Raw genomic sequence first — 15,951 nt, 5'->3', positions numbered from 1 at the left:
TGCAGGCAGCGCAGCCCATCTTGGCAGCGATGTGCAAGCGATCGGCTCTTGGCAACGATGTGCGGGCGGTGCAGCCATCTTTGGGCAACGATGTGCGAGGCGATCGCGATCGAGCAAGAACCTTGTGCTTGGCGTGCTCGTGGTTGCAGTTCATCGATGCTGGGCAGCAGCCTTGTGCGCGGCGTGCCTGCGTTGTGCTGTGTGTGCCTGGTGCACAGGGTAGTAGGGCTAGCTAGGGCACCACAGCAGCTTGGGCATTTAATTTTTGGCACCACACTTGGGGCCACACGTGCTTGGTCTACAACTCTGTGGCACCCCAGGTTGATCAGATCAGAACCTGGGCACGTAACGGCACACACTAAGGCAGTACAGCATAGGCACACAATAAGGCAGGCACTTGGGGGCACGTAGGGTCACGTCGTTTTGTGTGCGTGCATGTCTAGTGCAGTAGCACAGCCTCAGGTGGGTACGGGATAGGGTTGTAAAAAGGTTGGGTTGGGGAAGGTGGAGCTTCCCAAACTGACATGACTCACAATTTAAAACTGACAAGGAACGAAAACTAGGAAAAAGCTTCTGCAAACTTTATAAGGACGGATGACCAAGGCGACAGTGGATTTGATGAAGGGAGGCGGTGCTCGAACAGGCAACCGAAGGTGTATCCTCAAGAAGATATGACCCCCTAGAGACCCTGCCTCTGCCAATCGTCTTCTTCGTTTGCAAATCCTGAAAGACAAAAGAATCAGGGAAAATGGAACAGTTGTAGGCATTGGTGAGTTGACTGACAGGTAACAAATTAAAAGGAAATTTGGGCAAATATAATACAAAAGATAATGACAAGGAAGAAGTGGGCTGAACAGTACCACTGCTTCTGACTGTAGCAAAGGAACCGTCAGCAAGAGTAACACTTGAATGAGAGGTTTGTAAAGAGGAACAGATACTTGAGGTTCTAGACATATGGTCTGAGGCGCCTGAATTGATAATCCAGGGCCTACAGGTGGAGAGACACGCAGTGACATTACCTGTCTGGACAAAAGTAGCAGTGGAAGAAATATCCAGAGAGGCCTTTCCCTGGCTGTATCGAGCATACTCCTCCGTCATGGTCAAAGTCACACGACGGTCCTCCATAGGCACAAATGGGGCTGCTGGTTCAACACTAGCAGTGTTGGCAATCTTGGATTGTGGGGGCTTGCCATGTAATTTCCAACAAAAACGCTGAATATGGCCAGGTTTGCCATAATGATGGCAAGTGCTCACAGGACCAGTTTTCTCAGACTTATCAGAGGTGTCATGAGTACTAATAGGTATTGCAGCTGGGAGACTTTTAGGCTTTTAGCAGGCTAACGACCCCCACTGCGACCACTACTCACCGGGGTAGTGCTCTCACCAGAAGAGGTTCGAGTTGTGTCACGAGACACACGGAGAACTTGAGAGAATGTATCTGCAAGAGATGGAACAGTATCACCTCCAAGAATCTGAGATCGAACAGATTCGAACTCGGGGCCCAAGCTGCCCAAGAAACCCATAACCGCCAACTGCTCACATTGTTGTTGCATTTGTGTCACATCAGATGTAATGGGTAGCAAGGTTCAGTTCTTCACACATCCGTTTGAAGTTTGCAAAGTGTTGGGTCAGAGGATGACCCTTCCGATCAACCTGATAAAACTCTTGGGATAGCTCATAAATCCCGGAGAGGTTGTTGTGACCAGAATACAAAACAGATAGGTAATCCAATAGGTCTTTGACTGTATCAATGTGAGTCACAAGGTCCACATTATTGCTGTCCATAGAGTTCAACATCTGGCCCAAGGTACGGGCATCAGTAACCTCCCAAGTAGTAGCATCCATGCTATCAGGTTTCTTCCCAGTCAAGTGATGCTTCTCACCTCTACCTATGAGAACCAGGGACACAATGTTGTGCCACTGCTGAAAATTCTGACTGCCTTCCAACTTCTTAGAGGTCAGAAAATTTAGTGATGAGGATACCACCTCAGTCACAATCTTAGTATCCTTCGATGTCTCACCCAAGAGTGCCACCAAAGGGGAACGGCCTTCAAACAATAACAGCCTTCAAACAAACCAACAGAAGGCTAAACAGTCCACAAACAGTCCAATAGGCCACAAACAATCCACAATATTCACCAAAGAACCACTCGAAAGGGGTATAGGATATCAATCAAACAGTGTTCAGCCCAGAAAATTACTCCAGCAGCATATCAGTCCAATAAAAGGCATTCCAACAGCATAATAGCAGCATAACAGCCCAATAGCAATCCGATAAAAGCATTCCAGCAGTATAACAGTAGCATAACAGCCCAAAAATACCCCCAAAAATCGATTCATAGATCGATATCAACCGTAAGATCGATCCAGCAGCATAATAACCCCAAAAAAATCGATTCTCAGCAATCAAAAGTACCAAAAAACAAACCAGAAGTTCAACCCAAGTAACCAGAAACTGATAAACAAGACATCGAACCTGAGGGTAAGCCTGAATCAATGCCTCTAACTCATCGGACAGTCTGCAAGCACCTTCAAGATTCCAGAAATGAGGTAAAATACCCCTACGGCAGAGAAGAACCCTAAAGAGGCTTCAAAAGCTGAGGAAGTCTATCACACCTTCTTCGTTTGGTGGAAAATATAAGAAAGGTACTGAGATAAAGGAGTAGAAGCGTGTCCTTCTCGATCAGATGTGCTCTGATACCATGTTAGTAAAAGAAGATAAAGAGAATGGAGAGAAAGATGAGAGAAAGAAGAAGAAGAAGAGAGTATGGGAGGAGCTGAACTCGTAATTGTAAGAGAGTTCAGAAAAGTATATCATATATATGAGAGCATTTACAGGGGTAGAAAGGGAAACAATAAAACAAAAAAAGGAGAAGAGAGGGAACCCTTCTTGGTATTAGCGCTAGATTGCCTGACGCTAATCCTGAGAAAGGTATTACCCTTTCTACCCTCCTAAATATCCTTCTAACAACCTAAAATAATCACTTTGCGGAATCTCTCTCTCATCAGTTTTTGCCACCTCAGTATCCGTCCTAGTGTAGTTAAATTTACACACCATATACTCCATCTTCGTTCTACTTATCTTAAAACCTTTTGATTCCAAGGTTGATCTCCAGAAATTCTAACTTGGGGTTAATCCCTGCTTTTGTCTCATTTACCAAAACAATATCATATTATCATCAACCAAAATCATACACCAAGGAACCTCATCTTCAATGTCTCTGGCTAAATCATCCATGATAATCGCAAACAAAAAGTGCTTAAAGCTGATCCTTGATGTAACCCAATGTAATTGAAAATTCACTACCTTGACCCCCTACAGTTCTTACACTAGTCATCACACCATCATAATATCTTTAATTATGTCACATATTTACTTGAAACACTTCTCTTCTCTAGTAATTGCCAGATTAACTCTCTAGGGACTCTATCATAAGCTTTTTCTAGGTCAATAAAGACCATATAGAGATCCTTCTTGAAATCTTTAAATCTTTCCATGAGTCTTTTAAGTAAGTAAATAGCTTCTATCCTGGAACTTCCTGGAATATAACCATATTGGTTCTCCGTAATAGAAGTTTATTGTCTCAGGTGGGTTTCAATAACCTTCTACCATAATTTCATAGGATAAGTGTATGGCTCATTAGTTTTATGCCTCTACAATTATTACAAATCTAAATATCTCCTTTATTTTTGTAAATGAGAACCATAATGCTTCTCCTCCATTCATGTGGCATTTTCCTTGTGCTCATAATCTGATTACATAGCTGGTTAGCTAAGATAAACTACAAATGCCTAAGCTCTTCTACACTTCTATTGGGACCTCATTTGGACCTGATGCCTTGTCTACTTTCATCCTCCTTGAAGTTTCTTCTACTTCAAACACCCTCATTTTTCATATATACCTACGCCATGTGGTGTCATGATCGGTAATGCAGCCTTTTGGGACACTATTACTTGAAATTTTTTCATTTAGTAGGCTGTAAAATAATCTTTGTCTTCATTCCTTATTAGTACATTTGCATATTCACTTTTAATACATGTAACATGGTCGAAATCTCTATTCTTCCTTTCTCTCATTTTAGCTATCTTATTGATAGCTTTCCCCCCTTCCTTTATGCTCAGATGGTTAAAAAAATCTTCATATTTTTTTCGTCCTTTTTTGCATCACCTTCTTAGCTTCATTTCTGGTAAATTTATACCTTTTTAGATCCTCTACATCCTTGGTTATTTGCCATGTCTTAAAACTAGTTTTCTTAGTCTTAATGGCTGCTTGAACCTCATCATCTCACATAAATCTCCCTAGAAGAATGACGTTTTCCTTTTGATTCTCCTAGTACATCTTTGACAACCTTCTTAATACAAGTAGTCGTCTCGTTCTACATCGTATTAGTGTCTCGTCCAAAATCACACTTTCCTTGTTTGTCCACTTTATTTGTAAATGATTTCAATGTATCTCCTTTTAAGCTCCTCCACCTTATCCTAGGGCAAATAAGCTCACCTTTCTTACGATTCTACGTAGTGAGTCATATATCCATGACCATAATCTATATTGTGTGGTTAGGCTTTCCCCTGGTCTAACCTTACAGAGTTATAATCCTTACATAACAATCTATCATACCTTCTTGTTAGGAAGAAATCTATTTGGCTACTATGATACCCACTTTTGAAGGTAACTGAATGCTCCTCTCTCTTTTCAAAGTATTTACAATTGATAAATCACAAGTGTAACGCCCCCAATTCCACCCTAGCGGTTTGGGGACATTGACGGTCCACAAGATCGTTTATGTCAAGGAGATATGAACCGGAGTAGAACCAAAACATAAACACATGTCTAAAATGTATAGATTAAGACTTCAACTAAAGTAAGGTAGTTAAACTAAGCTATTATAATTTCCAAATTAAACTTAAAATTCTGAAATAAATGTTACAATCTCCAAAATTAAATTATACACAAACAAATTATAAGTTTTTCTAAAATTGAAAGAAAGTGTAAAGTTTCTAATATTAGTTGTCCTCTTCTAATCCAAACGCTTCGTCCTCTTGGACCTCCTCCTCTAGTACATCCTCACATCTAGGTTCGCAGTTCATCTGAAAGGTGGTGAGGGTAAGCTTCAGGAAAAACTTAGCAAGTAAATCCACAACATCTATACAGGTGTGAAAACATGCATAAGTAATACAAAATGTAAAGACATACAATAATATGTATATATAGATCTAAAACAAAACAAAGCAAAATGAGCATAACCATATTTGCTTATCACCACTACCATAATGAAAAGTAGATATGGCAACAATCAACAAAAGATGTGTCAAAAGAACGTAAAATAATAAACACATCACTCTCTGATAGACTAGTGTGAACTAGTTACCATACATTGGTCAAGGTCCTCATGATAGCGGCGTATGAACTCTAGTTATGATCAATTACAACACCACTGTCCCCTCTCAACATCAAGAAACTAATGGAGAAACTAGTGACCAAACTTACCCCGGACCGAGTCAAAGCCCCTGAAGGTTTTACCAGCAATGCCCTCTTGGAGAGTTTATGATCATCTCCCTCTTTCTAGTAGTCCATGTAGCTCCAATAAAGGTAAACTTGTAGCTAAAAAACTCGCCAACTTATCCTTACCCCAACATATTCATCAATGTCGGTAAGGTAAACAACAAAATAACAATCAAGGGTTTGCTTATAATTTAAAGCTATACATCCAAGTTCGGAACTTAGGGGTCATGACTCCCCAATTCCACCCTAACACATGCTATTGAAAAGAATGAAAATAAAGTGTGAAAACAGTAACTTTCATCAACATATCAATGCATAAAGTAAAGAACAATAATAGGGAAGATTGGGCAAAATCTTCGCAATCACTTATCCAATCAATAACATCAATGAAAATTAAAGGGTAAACCCTAAACAAAATCAGATTTTTATGCATCATCCAAAAAACATCATGCATTAGGTTATAATCATGAAGAATCATTCATAGACCTTCATCATACTATCAACAAATAAGCATTGGATTTATATACATGACATTATTAAAATTTCTGCACACACATGTGAATTAAATCATAAGGAAATCACCATTCCTTGCAAGCAATCATGTGTGAACAATTTAATTGAGTAAAAAGCATTAATGAAATATGTTTTTGGCATGGTAAATCTCAATCTAAAATTAAATTCCAGATTTAAAATAATGTTTCAAAACAAATTTTATATGAAGGGAACATATCAAATATAATGGTTAAAGATCTATTCACCTTGTGTGAAGCGACTAGGGTTTCTATAGGTGACCTCAAATCAATGCTTCAATGGTGTTGATCTACCTCTTCCTAGTTGAGAATCACTTTAATGGAGTCCTATGAGTAAGGTAGTGATGAAATCAATCTCAAGGTATTGCTTAAACTCGGATTTGGGAAACACAGATTTTTAACAGAAAGACCTACCTCCAGTAAATTAGCGATATCTCTTTGCTTAGATCTCCGATTGGGCTGATTCAAGTTGGGTTACGAAGATAAGAGATGAGGCTACGTTTTATCGTGAAATAAGATTCTCTCAATTCGGCTCCGAAAAGGGTCGAAATTGGCTTTCAAGTGACTGGTTCTACACAGTCCGAATCTCCTTCTTCTTCTTCTCTTCCTATCTATAGTCCATGAATTTTTCTCTCTCCCTCTCTCTCTCTCTCACACACATTTTTGATAAAGGGAATGGGGTTTGGGATTTGGTTATGAGAATTTTTTCCTAACAAGAGAGAAGGAGGTGGGAAGAATTCGATTTAGTCTCTAAGTAGATCTCTTTACTTTCCCTCCAATGAAAATATTTTAAAAGGAATCTTGACTTAAGGTTTTAAAAAGATTTAGATTTAGTAGTTTAATTTTAGTTAAATTTCTTCTTATTTTATTATTATTATTTTGTTCTTTTTTTTTGGGTGAATAGAAAAATTCATTACTAAAGAGAGAAAAATACAACAGCTCCCTTAGGGAGCAAAGAGGAACAAAAGAGAGGAGCCGAATCCTCAAGAGGAGGAGGATCGGAGGGAGGTTGAGGAGAGACCCCAGGAGACAATAATAAGCCTGATCCTTGGGGTGTCATTATAATAAGAGGCGGGGGCTGAAGAAAGCCGAGCATTTATCTCGAAGGAGATGGCGTCCCAAATCTGCTGATGAGTTCGCAATTTGGAGGTCCTTTTCCTTAGATTACGCTCCATCTAGATGTGATTGATCGTAGCACAAAAAACTAACTTTCCAACAGAGTCACAAATAGAGGAACCCGCAAAAGTCATGTCAATCCAGAGCCACTCTCTACTAAAGGGAAGAATTCTTCGAGATGAAGGCCAGCATTTAGCTAGAGCTCCCTTCCAGATAGCCGAAGAGAAAGGACACGCGAAGAAAAGATGCTCTGTGTCTTCAGCATTGTTCCAACAAAGGCAGCATGAAGGAGGGAACCTCCCTTGCTATCCTACGTTCTCTCCTCTCTATTTTCCTTCTTTCACTCCAACTCCTTCTCTTTCTTTCCTTTTTTTTTTTTCCTAATATTATTATATGAGATATATATATATATATATATATATTTAAACATCCAAGAGTTCCCATATCTCCACGGTTTCCTAGTTAGCTAGTTGTGATGTGGGGCCCACCATAAGGTAAATTCGTAAAAATAAAACTTCTTAAATTCATCCAAACTGTAAATAGGGGAAATTGAACCTAAGACCTAATAACTTGTTGAATTAAGGGTCCAACCAGTAGACTAGATTATTAGATATTTATTACTTCCTAAATAAAATCATATATTCTTTTAACAACCCTAATTCTACACTTAGGCAAGGAATAATTCAAATTAAGGGTGTTACAGTAGGGCACAGTACTTACCATGCATGTATGTGTACACCTCCAGCTAGTCCAAGCTCCTACATAACAGCTTGCCCTAATCCTGCAATAGATAAAAAGACCAAATTACCCCTAGTCCAAAATCAGGGTATTACAATAAGCCACAACAAAATCTAAAACTGAGATCCCCTTCTCAATTCTCTAGCCAAAACCATATCCTCCGTGTATACCTTCATAGCCTCTATGAACTCCCCCAACATGTCCATTCAGATCACCTCCTATAATAATCTTTTTCTCCTTGAGTAAAACCTTGCACTAATCCATCCATATGTTCCCAAAATTGTAACTTACCACTTCCATCCAATCCTACTTGGGATATAATCCTCTTTCTCCTACACAAGCACTCCAAATCTTTTAACATCTACCACGTAATTCTTTAAATCTTTATCCACTACCATGCCTACTCCACTTCTATAACTTTTATCCCCCGTATACTAAAGTTTAAAGTTGTCTAAGTCCTTAGCTTTTTTATTCTTCCATCTACTCTCTTGAATACATACTATAGTAATCCTTCTTCTCCTCATAACATCTATCAATTCTAGACTTTTACCCGTTAAAGATTCAATGTTCCAATATGCTAATATGATCTTACGCTTTTAGACTAGCTTCTTTACCTGCCCTCGTGCACGGTGCGAGAACCCTTGCCTACTTGTCACTGTATCCAGGCGCCGACGTGGCACGTTGCATACAAGGGGGCACCCTAGCTAACCTTGCTCATTTTTTACTACACCTGGTTCATAGTGTGGCGTGCCTCTTATTACGCGGCAAATGCGTGAGTTGCGAGATATGCACTATATATATATATATATATATATATATATATATATATATATATAGAGAGAGAGAGAGAGAGAGAGAGAGAGAGAGAGAGAGAGAGAGAGACACCTTTTTGGAGCAAAATGTGAAGTTATTTTGAGTCTCTTGCTAATAAAGGCAAGTCATTATCGATAGCATCACCATCGAGTGTTATTGTAGACTAGTAGAGCATTTACGGTCTTACAGATACAGAGTGGATGGCATGACCAATGGTTGTTGGGGTTGATTAATTTGTTAATCACCACTTGCTCAAATGTCATGAACGGTAGGTATAAGGTAAAGTCTGTATGTCGATGGCTATTGTAACACAGGTTCTTTTGGGCATTAGGGGAGATCCATTCTCTTATCCAATTATCCTAGACCACTGGGAGCTAGGAGTCCCATTAGATTCAAGCCTTCATCTCTTAGAGTCTTCAGTAGTTGGATCCAGGGTTCAAAAACTCGTCTTGAGGAGGTGTCTCAACCAGGCCGAGATTCTTGAGATCTTGCTGAGATCTCAGCGAGGCAGTGCATTTTTTTGGGTTTTGGTTTGATGTTTCGGTGGGAAAATGGCCATAGTTGGCTCTAAAACTTTAAGGAAAGCTTGTTTTAGGCTTAATAAACATATTTAAATCTTCAAATTGTAAAAAAAAAGCACCCATTTTGTGCTTTGGATTTGCACCCTTGGTTGGCAGTAAAAGGCGAATCCATATGTAATATTTGCCTATACACATAGTTTGAGTGCTATAAGACATAATGGGCAAATAAAACAAGTAAATTATGCAATAATGGATGAAGACACATAATATTGAATAATCATTTAAGAAATAATTAAGAACTTAGAGTAAAAACTACAAAGTACAGTGATGAGTGAACAATGGATATTAAATAGATACCAAGTACACTGAACAATACAATTTGGGTCTTGTAAGAGAACTCGTCTCGACCAGGTCGAGATTCTCGAGTTTTCCGAGATCTCGGCGAGTTTTAGAACTATGGTTGGATCCTTGGGATCTCAGAACTTGGACTCAACTGTTTTTGGATAGACCAAAGGATTTAAGTATCGGTATTGGGTATCGTATCAAAGGGGTGAATTTAAGAGATGTATCGTATCGTATCGTATTGGAGAGATGCAAGATACACTAAATATACACAAGGAAATGGTCAAGAAATGCGTGGATGCGCGTATGATAGTTGATACATATAAAATACAGTTTTGAAGCATAAAACACCTTATTACGCAATATGTAAAATATATATCGGCTTGATGCAAAGATTTGAGTCTTTTTACCTAATCTAATGACATTAAAAAAAAGGCTTGAGGGAAAAAAAAAAGAGATCTACAATTTTACCTCTTTTTTGCTCAAATCTGTTTTGATCCATGATTTGAGCACTGTAAATTCCCAAAACTTGTTAAAATGGTGAAGATTTAGGTCTTTTTCATTTTTATATATTAGATGATATCCCCCATCTTAGATCGAAGAGAAAAATAAGTTTCTGTGTTCGGTTGCTCTCGGTTTCATATGTCACTCACAGTTTCTGTTTTGCAGGTTTAAAGGAGGCGTATTGAGTGTATTTTAGGTGTATTGATCCATATCAAACTGTATCGGCCACATATCAGATCTTATAGGTCATGTATCAGATTGTATCGATCTGTATCGGTCGATAAAAATTGTTTCTAAAAAATAAGTATCTGATAATATCGGTATGTATCATATTGATACCCACTGATAACGATACACATCAATACTTAAAACCCTGGATGGACCAGCTCACCTTTTGTGGGCCCTTCCAGACTAGTCTATGCTACTCACGTTGTTAAGAATTGGGCTTCTAGGATGAACTCCTTGTTCAACCGCAGGCTAAGGTTTGCCAAATGACATTGCTGGTCCCCTAAAGTGGCATTGACAGGGTTTTTTTTTTTTTCCATGGAGTTTTGATTAAAAAAAAAATAACCACTGTAAGTCTTTTGCATTTTTTTCCTCGTTTTGGATGTTGGGGGTTACACCTAGCCGCTCTCTCTCTCTCTCTCTCTCTCTCTTGTACTGGGAGTTTTTGGTCTTTACATAATCTATTTTACCCAGATGCAGCAATGACTGGCATTGACATTACTTGGAGTGAGCTTGTTATAAAAATTGAAAAATCTATACTGATACAGCATCCACGTTGAAGTATTCACTTAAGGTAGTTTGTAGGTTTTGGATTTACCCTTAAGAAACTAGTTTACAAACTAGTATAAGCTACTGTAGTACTGTCTCTGTTTGCCTGCTTCTTTAATATGTTCTTTGAAATATTGGTGTATCATTCAAGCTACAAATGTGAATATATTTTGTTTCGTCTCTCCTAGTGCAAGAATTTTCACTACCGGGGATATATTTATATCATCTATTACATGCTGCATCCTTTTGAACTTACATGATGATTTTGGCTATTGAAGGTTGAGGATGTCATTTTAAAATTCAAAGTCTTGCATGAGAAGTTTGAAGTGGCTCCTTCATCCACATCATATGAAAAGCTTATTGTGTACTGTTGTGATTCACTCAAGGTATGGTTGACCTGAGCATATAAAAGTTCGCTTAACTAATGTTGGTGAAACTTTTTCCACTTCTGTTCCGCCTATTTGATGGAAGTGTAAACTTTTTTTTCTGTAATGATGATATGATGTAGACAATCTCTCTCTCTCCTGAGTTGCTGGAAGACTAGTTTTTTTGTGATTGTAGTCCTATTTTACCATTGCAGGTGCATGCAGCTCTTGATTTAGTGGATCAAATGTTTCAATTGGGTTTGACTTTATCTGTCGGAAGTCTCAATTCAATCTTACATGCAAGTGAGGAGAGCTGTGAGCTTGAATTGGTATGTCCAACTTGTTTTACATTTATTCATTTATTTTCTCTTTTATGAATGACTCTGGCTTTTTATCTACCATCACGTTGATGTATGCCATTAATTTTTATCGAGTTTCGGTAAGATACTATTCATAAACTATTTTTCTTATTTTTGTGAGCAGGAAATTTCTTTCATTGTCATCCTTTGAATTACATCATGCAGTATGGCTGTTTGTACCTGATTGATGTATTTTACTTGTTCTACAATTAGCCAAGTGTAGATACAGATATTGAGCATAGAGAGTTCCCTCTATGTGTGCCAGGATATGGGTACATGCAGAGCAGGAAATGGAGTGCACCAGATCTGATGTGGATTTGTACCCAGATCTGGATCTTGGGATGTTAAGTCTTGCCTATACCAAAAAACACTAAAAAGATGAACTGGAAGTATCCATATGTGATTCACATTTCCAGATACATCCAGGTCGTGGTTTGATGTGGATCCACAAGTATGGCTATGATTATAATCTGAATTTGTATCTGTTAATTTAAATAACAGTCGGGAATCAAGCCAATTCTTGCCCTGGGTAAATGAAAATCACTTTATTGGCTAATATAGGTTGCTATGGTTTAAGCAGGGACTGTCAGTGTCATATAATATCAATTGTAGTGAAACATAGGTTTGAACAAGCACCTTGAATATTTATACCTGTGTTTTTTTTTTTGGGTAAAAGAATATTTATACTTGTGTTGAGTTTCTCAATTTTTGCTAATAAATGATTACACACAATAGGTTTTTTTTTAGTGAATGTGTCACAGTTAAACTTCTCCCTTTTTTTCTTTTGTAAAGACGAAGAAAGATGAACTTGATTAGAATTGGCTTGACTTTTCTTCTAATCTTTTTTTCATGTCCTTCAGCGGTAACAATCATTTCTATTGTCTATTGTCTGCATTTGTCCAAAAAAAGAATGTCTATTATCTAATGTGCTGCATAGATCGCTATTATACAGGCAATGGTGCAGTTTTGTCATTTCTCTAATCACCTCCACTATTCAGCGTTAGTGAAAGACAGCTTTGTATGTGGAACTAATGATCTGATTTTACTTCCGCCATTGTCTATTTGAAGGTACATTCTATCTATTCAGTGATACGCCACCATAGCTTGAATGCAAATGCCGAGACCTTTAAGATGATGATAAATCTGTGTGCAAAAATGAAAGATGTAAGTTTTCACACTTAATCTCTTGAAAATCTTAGTTGTGGCATAAACAGTAATTTTCCTTGTATTTGTTTGAATCAGTTATGCATCACTTTTTATTTTTTTGCAGTTTCAAGGTGCATATAAAATGTTAACAGATTTAGAAGATTTAAACTTGGTCCCTACATCAAATATGTACAATTCGATAATGGCAGGATACTTTAGAGAGGTTTGAAATTGTCCTCAGTTTCTTGAGATGCTTGTGCCGTTTTGATATTTTCTTGTTAAATTCTTTAGTTCTAACATTACCACACGTATTCCTTGGTATTGTTTAAACGGGCAATGCTGTATGATGCATGGTGTATACAGGAATGGATATTTTCTACTGCTGTTCTTTTGCATTGCTTATGGTTTAACAGTTCTTTTTTTGCCTCCCCTACTGGTGGGGGGTAGGTAAGATGAATTCTAGGTTCAGATTACACACCCCATTTTACAGGATCTCAAGGAACAACCTAAAAAAAAATTTAGGTCAACAATAGGGTCAAAGTCAACCTTATCCGATGGAACTCAGATTGTGGTCAATGATCATAAACTGTATGGAATAAGCAAACCCAGAATACATGTTTTAATGGTCGGATTTGAGTCAAAAGTAAAAACAGTAAAAATCTGAAAACCGTATTTCAAATTTGAGTGATTTATTACAGCAGGTCTGATTTAGATAAAATCCAGCTCGTAAGTAAATCCAACAGAGGGGAATAACATAGTCTAATCTCAGATTAATCCATCGGTTGGATGCTGAGATTAGACGGATTCCTTGTTCAATTAAAACTCCTCAAATCAGACATGAAAACAGCAAGTTCAATCCCTAGTTTGCAGAATTTTAATGGAGTCTTGAATGTGTATATGAATGACAGTCAGATATTGGCAACAAGGATCAGATTGCATCAGAATCGAATTAACTCAAAAAACACTGTTATTGAAATCGTTGGACAAGAGTCACAAGATATGGAGTTGAAGAAAACAATGGAGCACTTACTTGAATATTGATGGAGAAGAAGAAAATATGACTGAGCATCCCTCCTAGCCTTGACTGAAGTCCCACCAACCATTAAAGGTATCCCACCGCATAACATTGCATCTCACAGGTAATCTGAATCTCTCAGAATAAAGAAAAAGCTCAAGCCAAAATCTCATTAATCAAATTCGTGTACCAGGCTGTAGCCCCTTACAAACTTATATAGAAGACTCAAAAAACAGACTCAAACATGGAAAAGGAAAGGCCTAAACCAATCCTTAACTAATAAGGTAACTAAACTGACTAAGAAAAACTAAATTAATGTAGGAAACTGGCTCAAAATAGGATTGGACTTATAGAATCCTAATCTAGCCTTACTAAAACACTTAATAACCCCCACCCCTCCACCCTCCCTCTCTTGCCACGTGCCCCCACCTTATCCCCTACTCCCTCTTCCACCCCTCAATCCCTGGCCCCACCACCTTTCAAACCCCTTCCATCCTATTTCACTTACAATTTACCCATTTTACCCCCCCTCCTCACCTCCTTAATGCCCACAACCTATTTTTGCCCCTTAACGTTAACCCCTCTCGACCCATCACCCCTCCCCAACCCTTCAACCCGTCTGCTCCTTCAACCCGACCCGATACCCTCCTGGACACCTGACCTTTGAACCATCTCTCTAACCCGTTTCCCAACCAATTGGCCCAGCTTTGTACCCCGGCTGCCGATTGCACGCTCCCCTCTCTCCTTGGTCCTTGGCAGCCTCCCCTCCCCCCTCCCCCCTCCCCCACCCTACCCCCCACCTCCCCCCCCCCCCTCTCGGGTCTGGCCAGATCCTCCTCCCCTCCCCTCTTGTTCCCACCTCAAGGATCCCTTGCCCTTTTGCTGCTCCACTTATTGCCCGCCACCGCCCCACCATCTCTTATTTTCACAAGAGGTACCGAAGTGCCCCGCCTAGGAACTCGCTGCCCCCCCCCCCCCCCCCTTTAGTTCCCCATGTCTTCTGGATTTATTTGGAATGTCCGGGGCCTTAATTCCCTGGCAAAACACCATGAAATTAAGAATCTCATCAAATCCTCCAACTCTTTTTTCTGTGCCCTCCTTGAAACCCGGGTTCTCATTGAGAATGCCCCCCGCATTGCGGCTGCAATCGCCCCATCTTGGTCTTTCCTCTCCAACTACAACCATTCGCGCAACGGCCGCATCTGGCTTCTTTGGGACCCATCCAAATCCATTTCTCCATCTCCCACTCCTCCCCCCAACTCCTTCACCTTTCCATCTCCCTCCCCAGCTCCCCTTCCTCCTTCTTCCTTTCTGTTGTCTATGCCTTTAACAGGGCTGCCGATTGCTCCCCTCTTTGGGACGATCTTCTCCTCCTCAATTCCAGGGTCGGGTCCAGCCCTTGGGGGGGGTGGGGGGAGACTTTAATGTTGTCAGATTCCAACATGAAAAAATTGGAGGCCGTCCTCTTGACTCTCTTGCTGTCTCTGCTTTTAACGATTGCATCGAGGAAGCGGGTATTGATGACCTTCGTTGGTCCGGATCCCTTCTTACTTGGCACAATCGTCGCCTAGGTCCTGACCGGATTGCCTGCAAGCTTGATCGGCTCCTCATCAATGGTGCCTGGCTCTCTTCTTTTCCCCTTTAGGGTCTTTCAGACCACTGCCCCTGCCTTCTCCACATCCAACAATACTCCTCCTTTGGCCCCAAACCTTTCAAATTCTTTAACATGTGGACCTCCCACCCCCTCTACCTCCCCACCATCCTCAATGCTTGGAGCTCTCCTGTCTTCTGTCCCTCCCTCCCTCTCATTTCCTTTGCCAAAAAACTCCGCCTCACCAAATCAGCCCTCAAAGCCTAGAACTCCTCCACTTTTGGCAACATCAATTCCCGTGTTTCTGATTGCCGAAATGAGCTCTCCTGCATCCAATCCCGCCTCCAAGCTGACCCCCTCAACCCTTTCTTGGCGGAGGAAGAGAAAAAGCTCTCTGAATCCCTTGCCTCCCTTTCCTCTCAAGAAGAAAACTTCCTCCGCCAGAAATCCCGCATTCGTTGGCTGGAGCTGGGCGACTCCAACTCGGCGTATTTTTACCGCTCTCTCAAAGCCAGACTCAGCTCCAAATCCATCACCATGCTCATTGCTAACGATGGCTCCCATCTTTCTTCTGTCTCTGACATCAAGTCTGAGGCAGTCTCCTTTTTCTCCTCCTTATTCAACCCCTCCCTCC

At 39.9% G+C, this 15,951-nt stretch overlaps 1 protein-coding gene across 1 annotated transcript in view; it reads left to right on the top strand.

Moving 5' to 3' along the window:
• The window catches only part of LOC122654339 (pentatricopeptide repeat-containing protein At4g04790, mitochondrial-like), a 143,968-nt gene that overhangs the window by 45,480 nt on the left and 82,537 nt on the right, over positions 1–15,951 (top strand). The window contains exons 6-9 of the mRNA XM_043848396.1: positions 11,120–11,227; positions 11,422–11,535; positions 12,634–12,729; positions 12,836–12,934. Coding sequence (XP_043704331.1) covers positions 11,120–11,227; positions 11,422–11,535; positions 12,634–12,729; positions 12,836–12,934 — 417 coding nt within the window. The remainder of the gene's footprint in view (positions 1–11,119; positions 11,228–11,421; positions 11,536–12,633; positions 12,730–12,835; positions 12,935–15,951) is intronic.

The sequence above is a fragment of the Telopea speciosissima genome, chromosome 3 (assembly GCF_018873765.1).
Source record: "Telopea speciosissima isolate NSW1024214 ecotype Mountain lineage chromosome 3, Tspe_v1, whole genome shotgun sequence".
NCBI lineage: Eukaryota > Viridiplantae > Streptophyta > Magnoliopsida > Proteales > Proteaceae > Telopea > Telopea speciosissima.
This window is presented reverse-complemented; position numbering and strand designations above follow the sequence as displayed.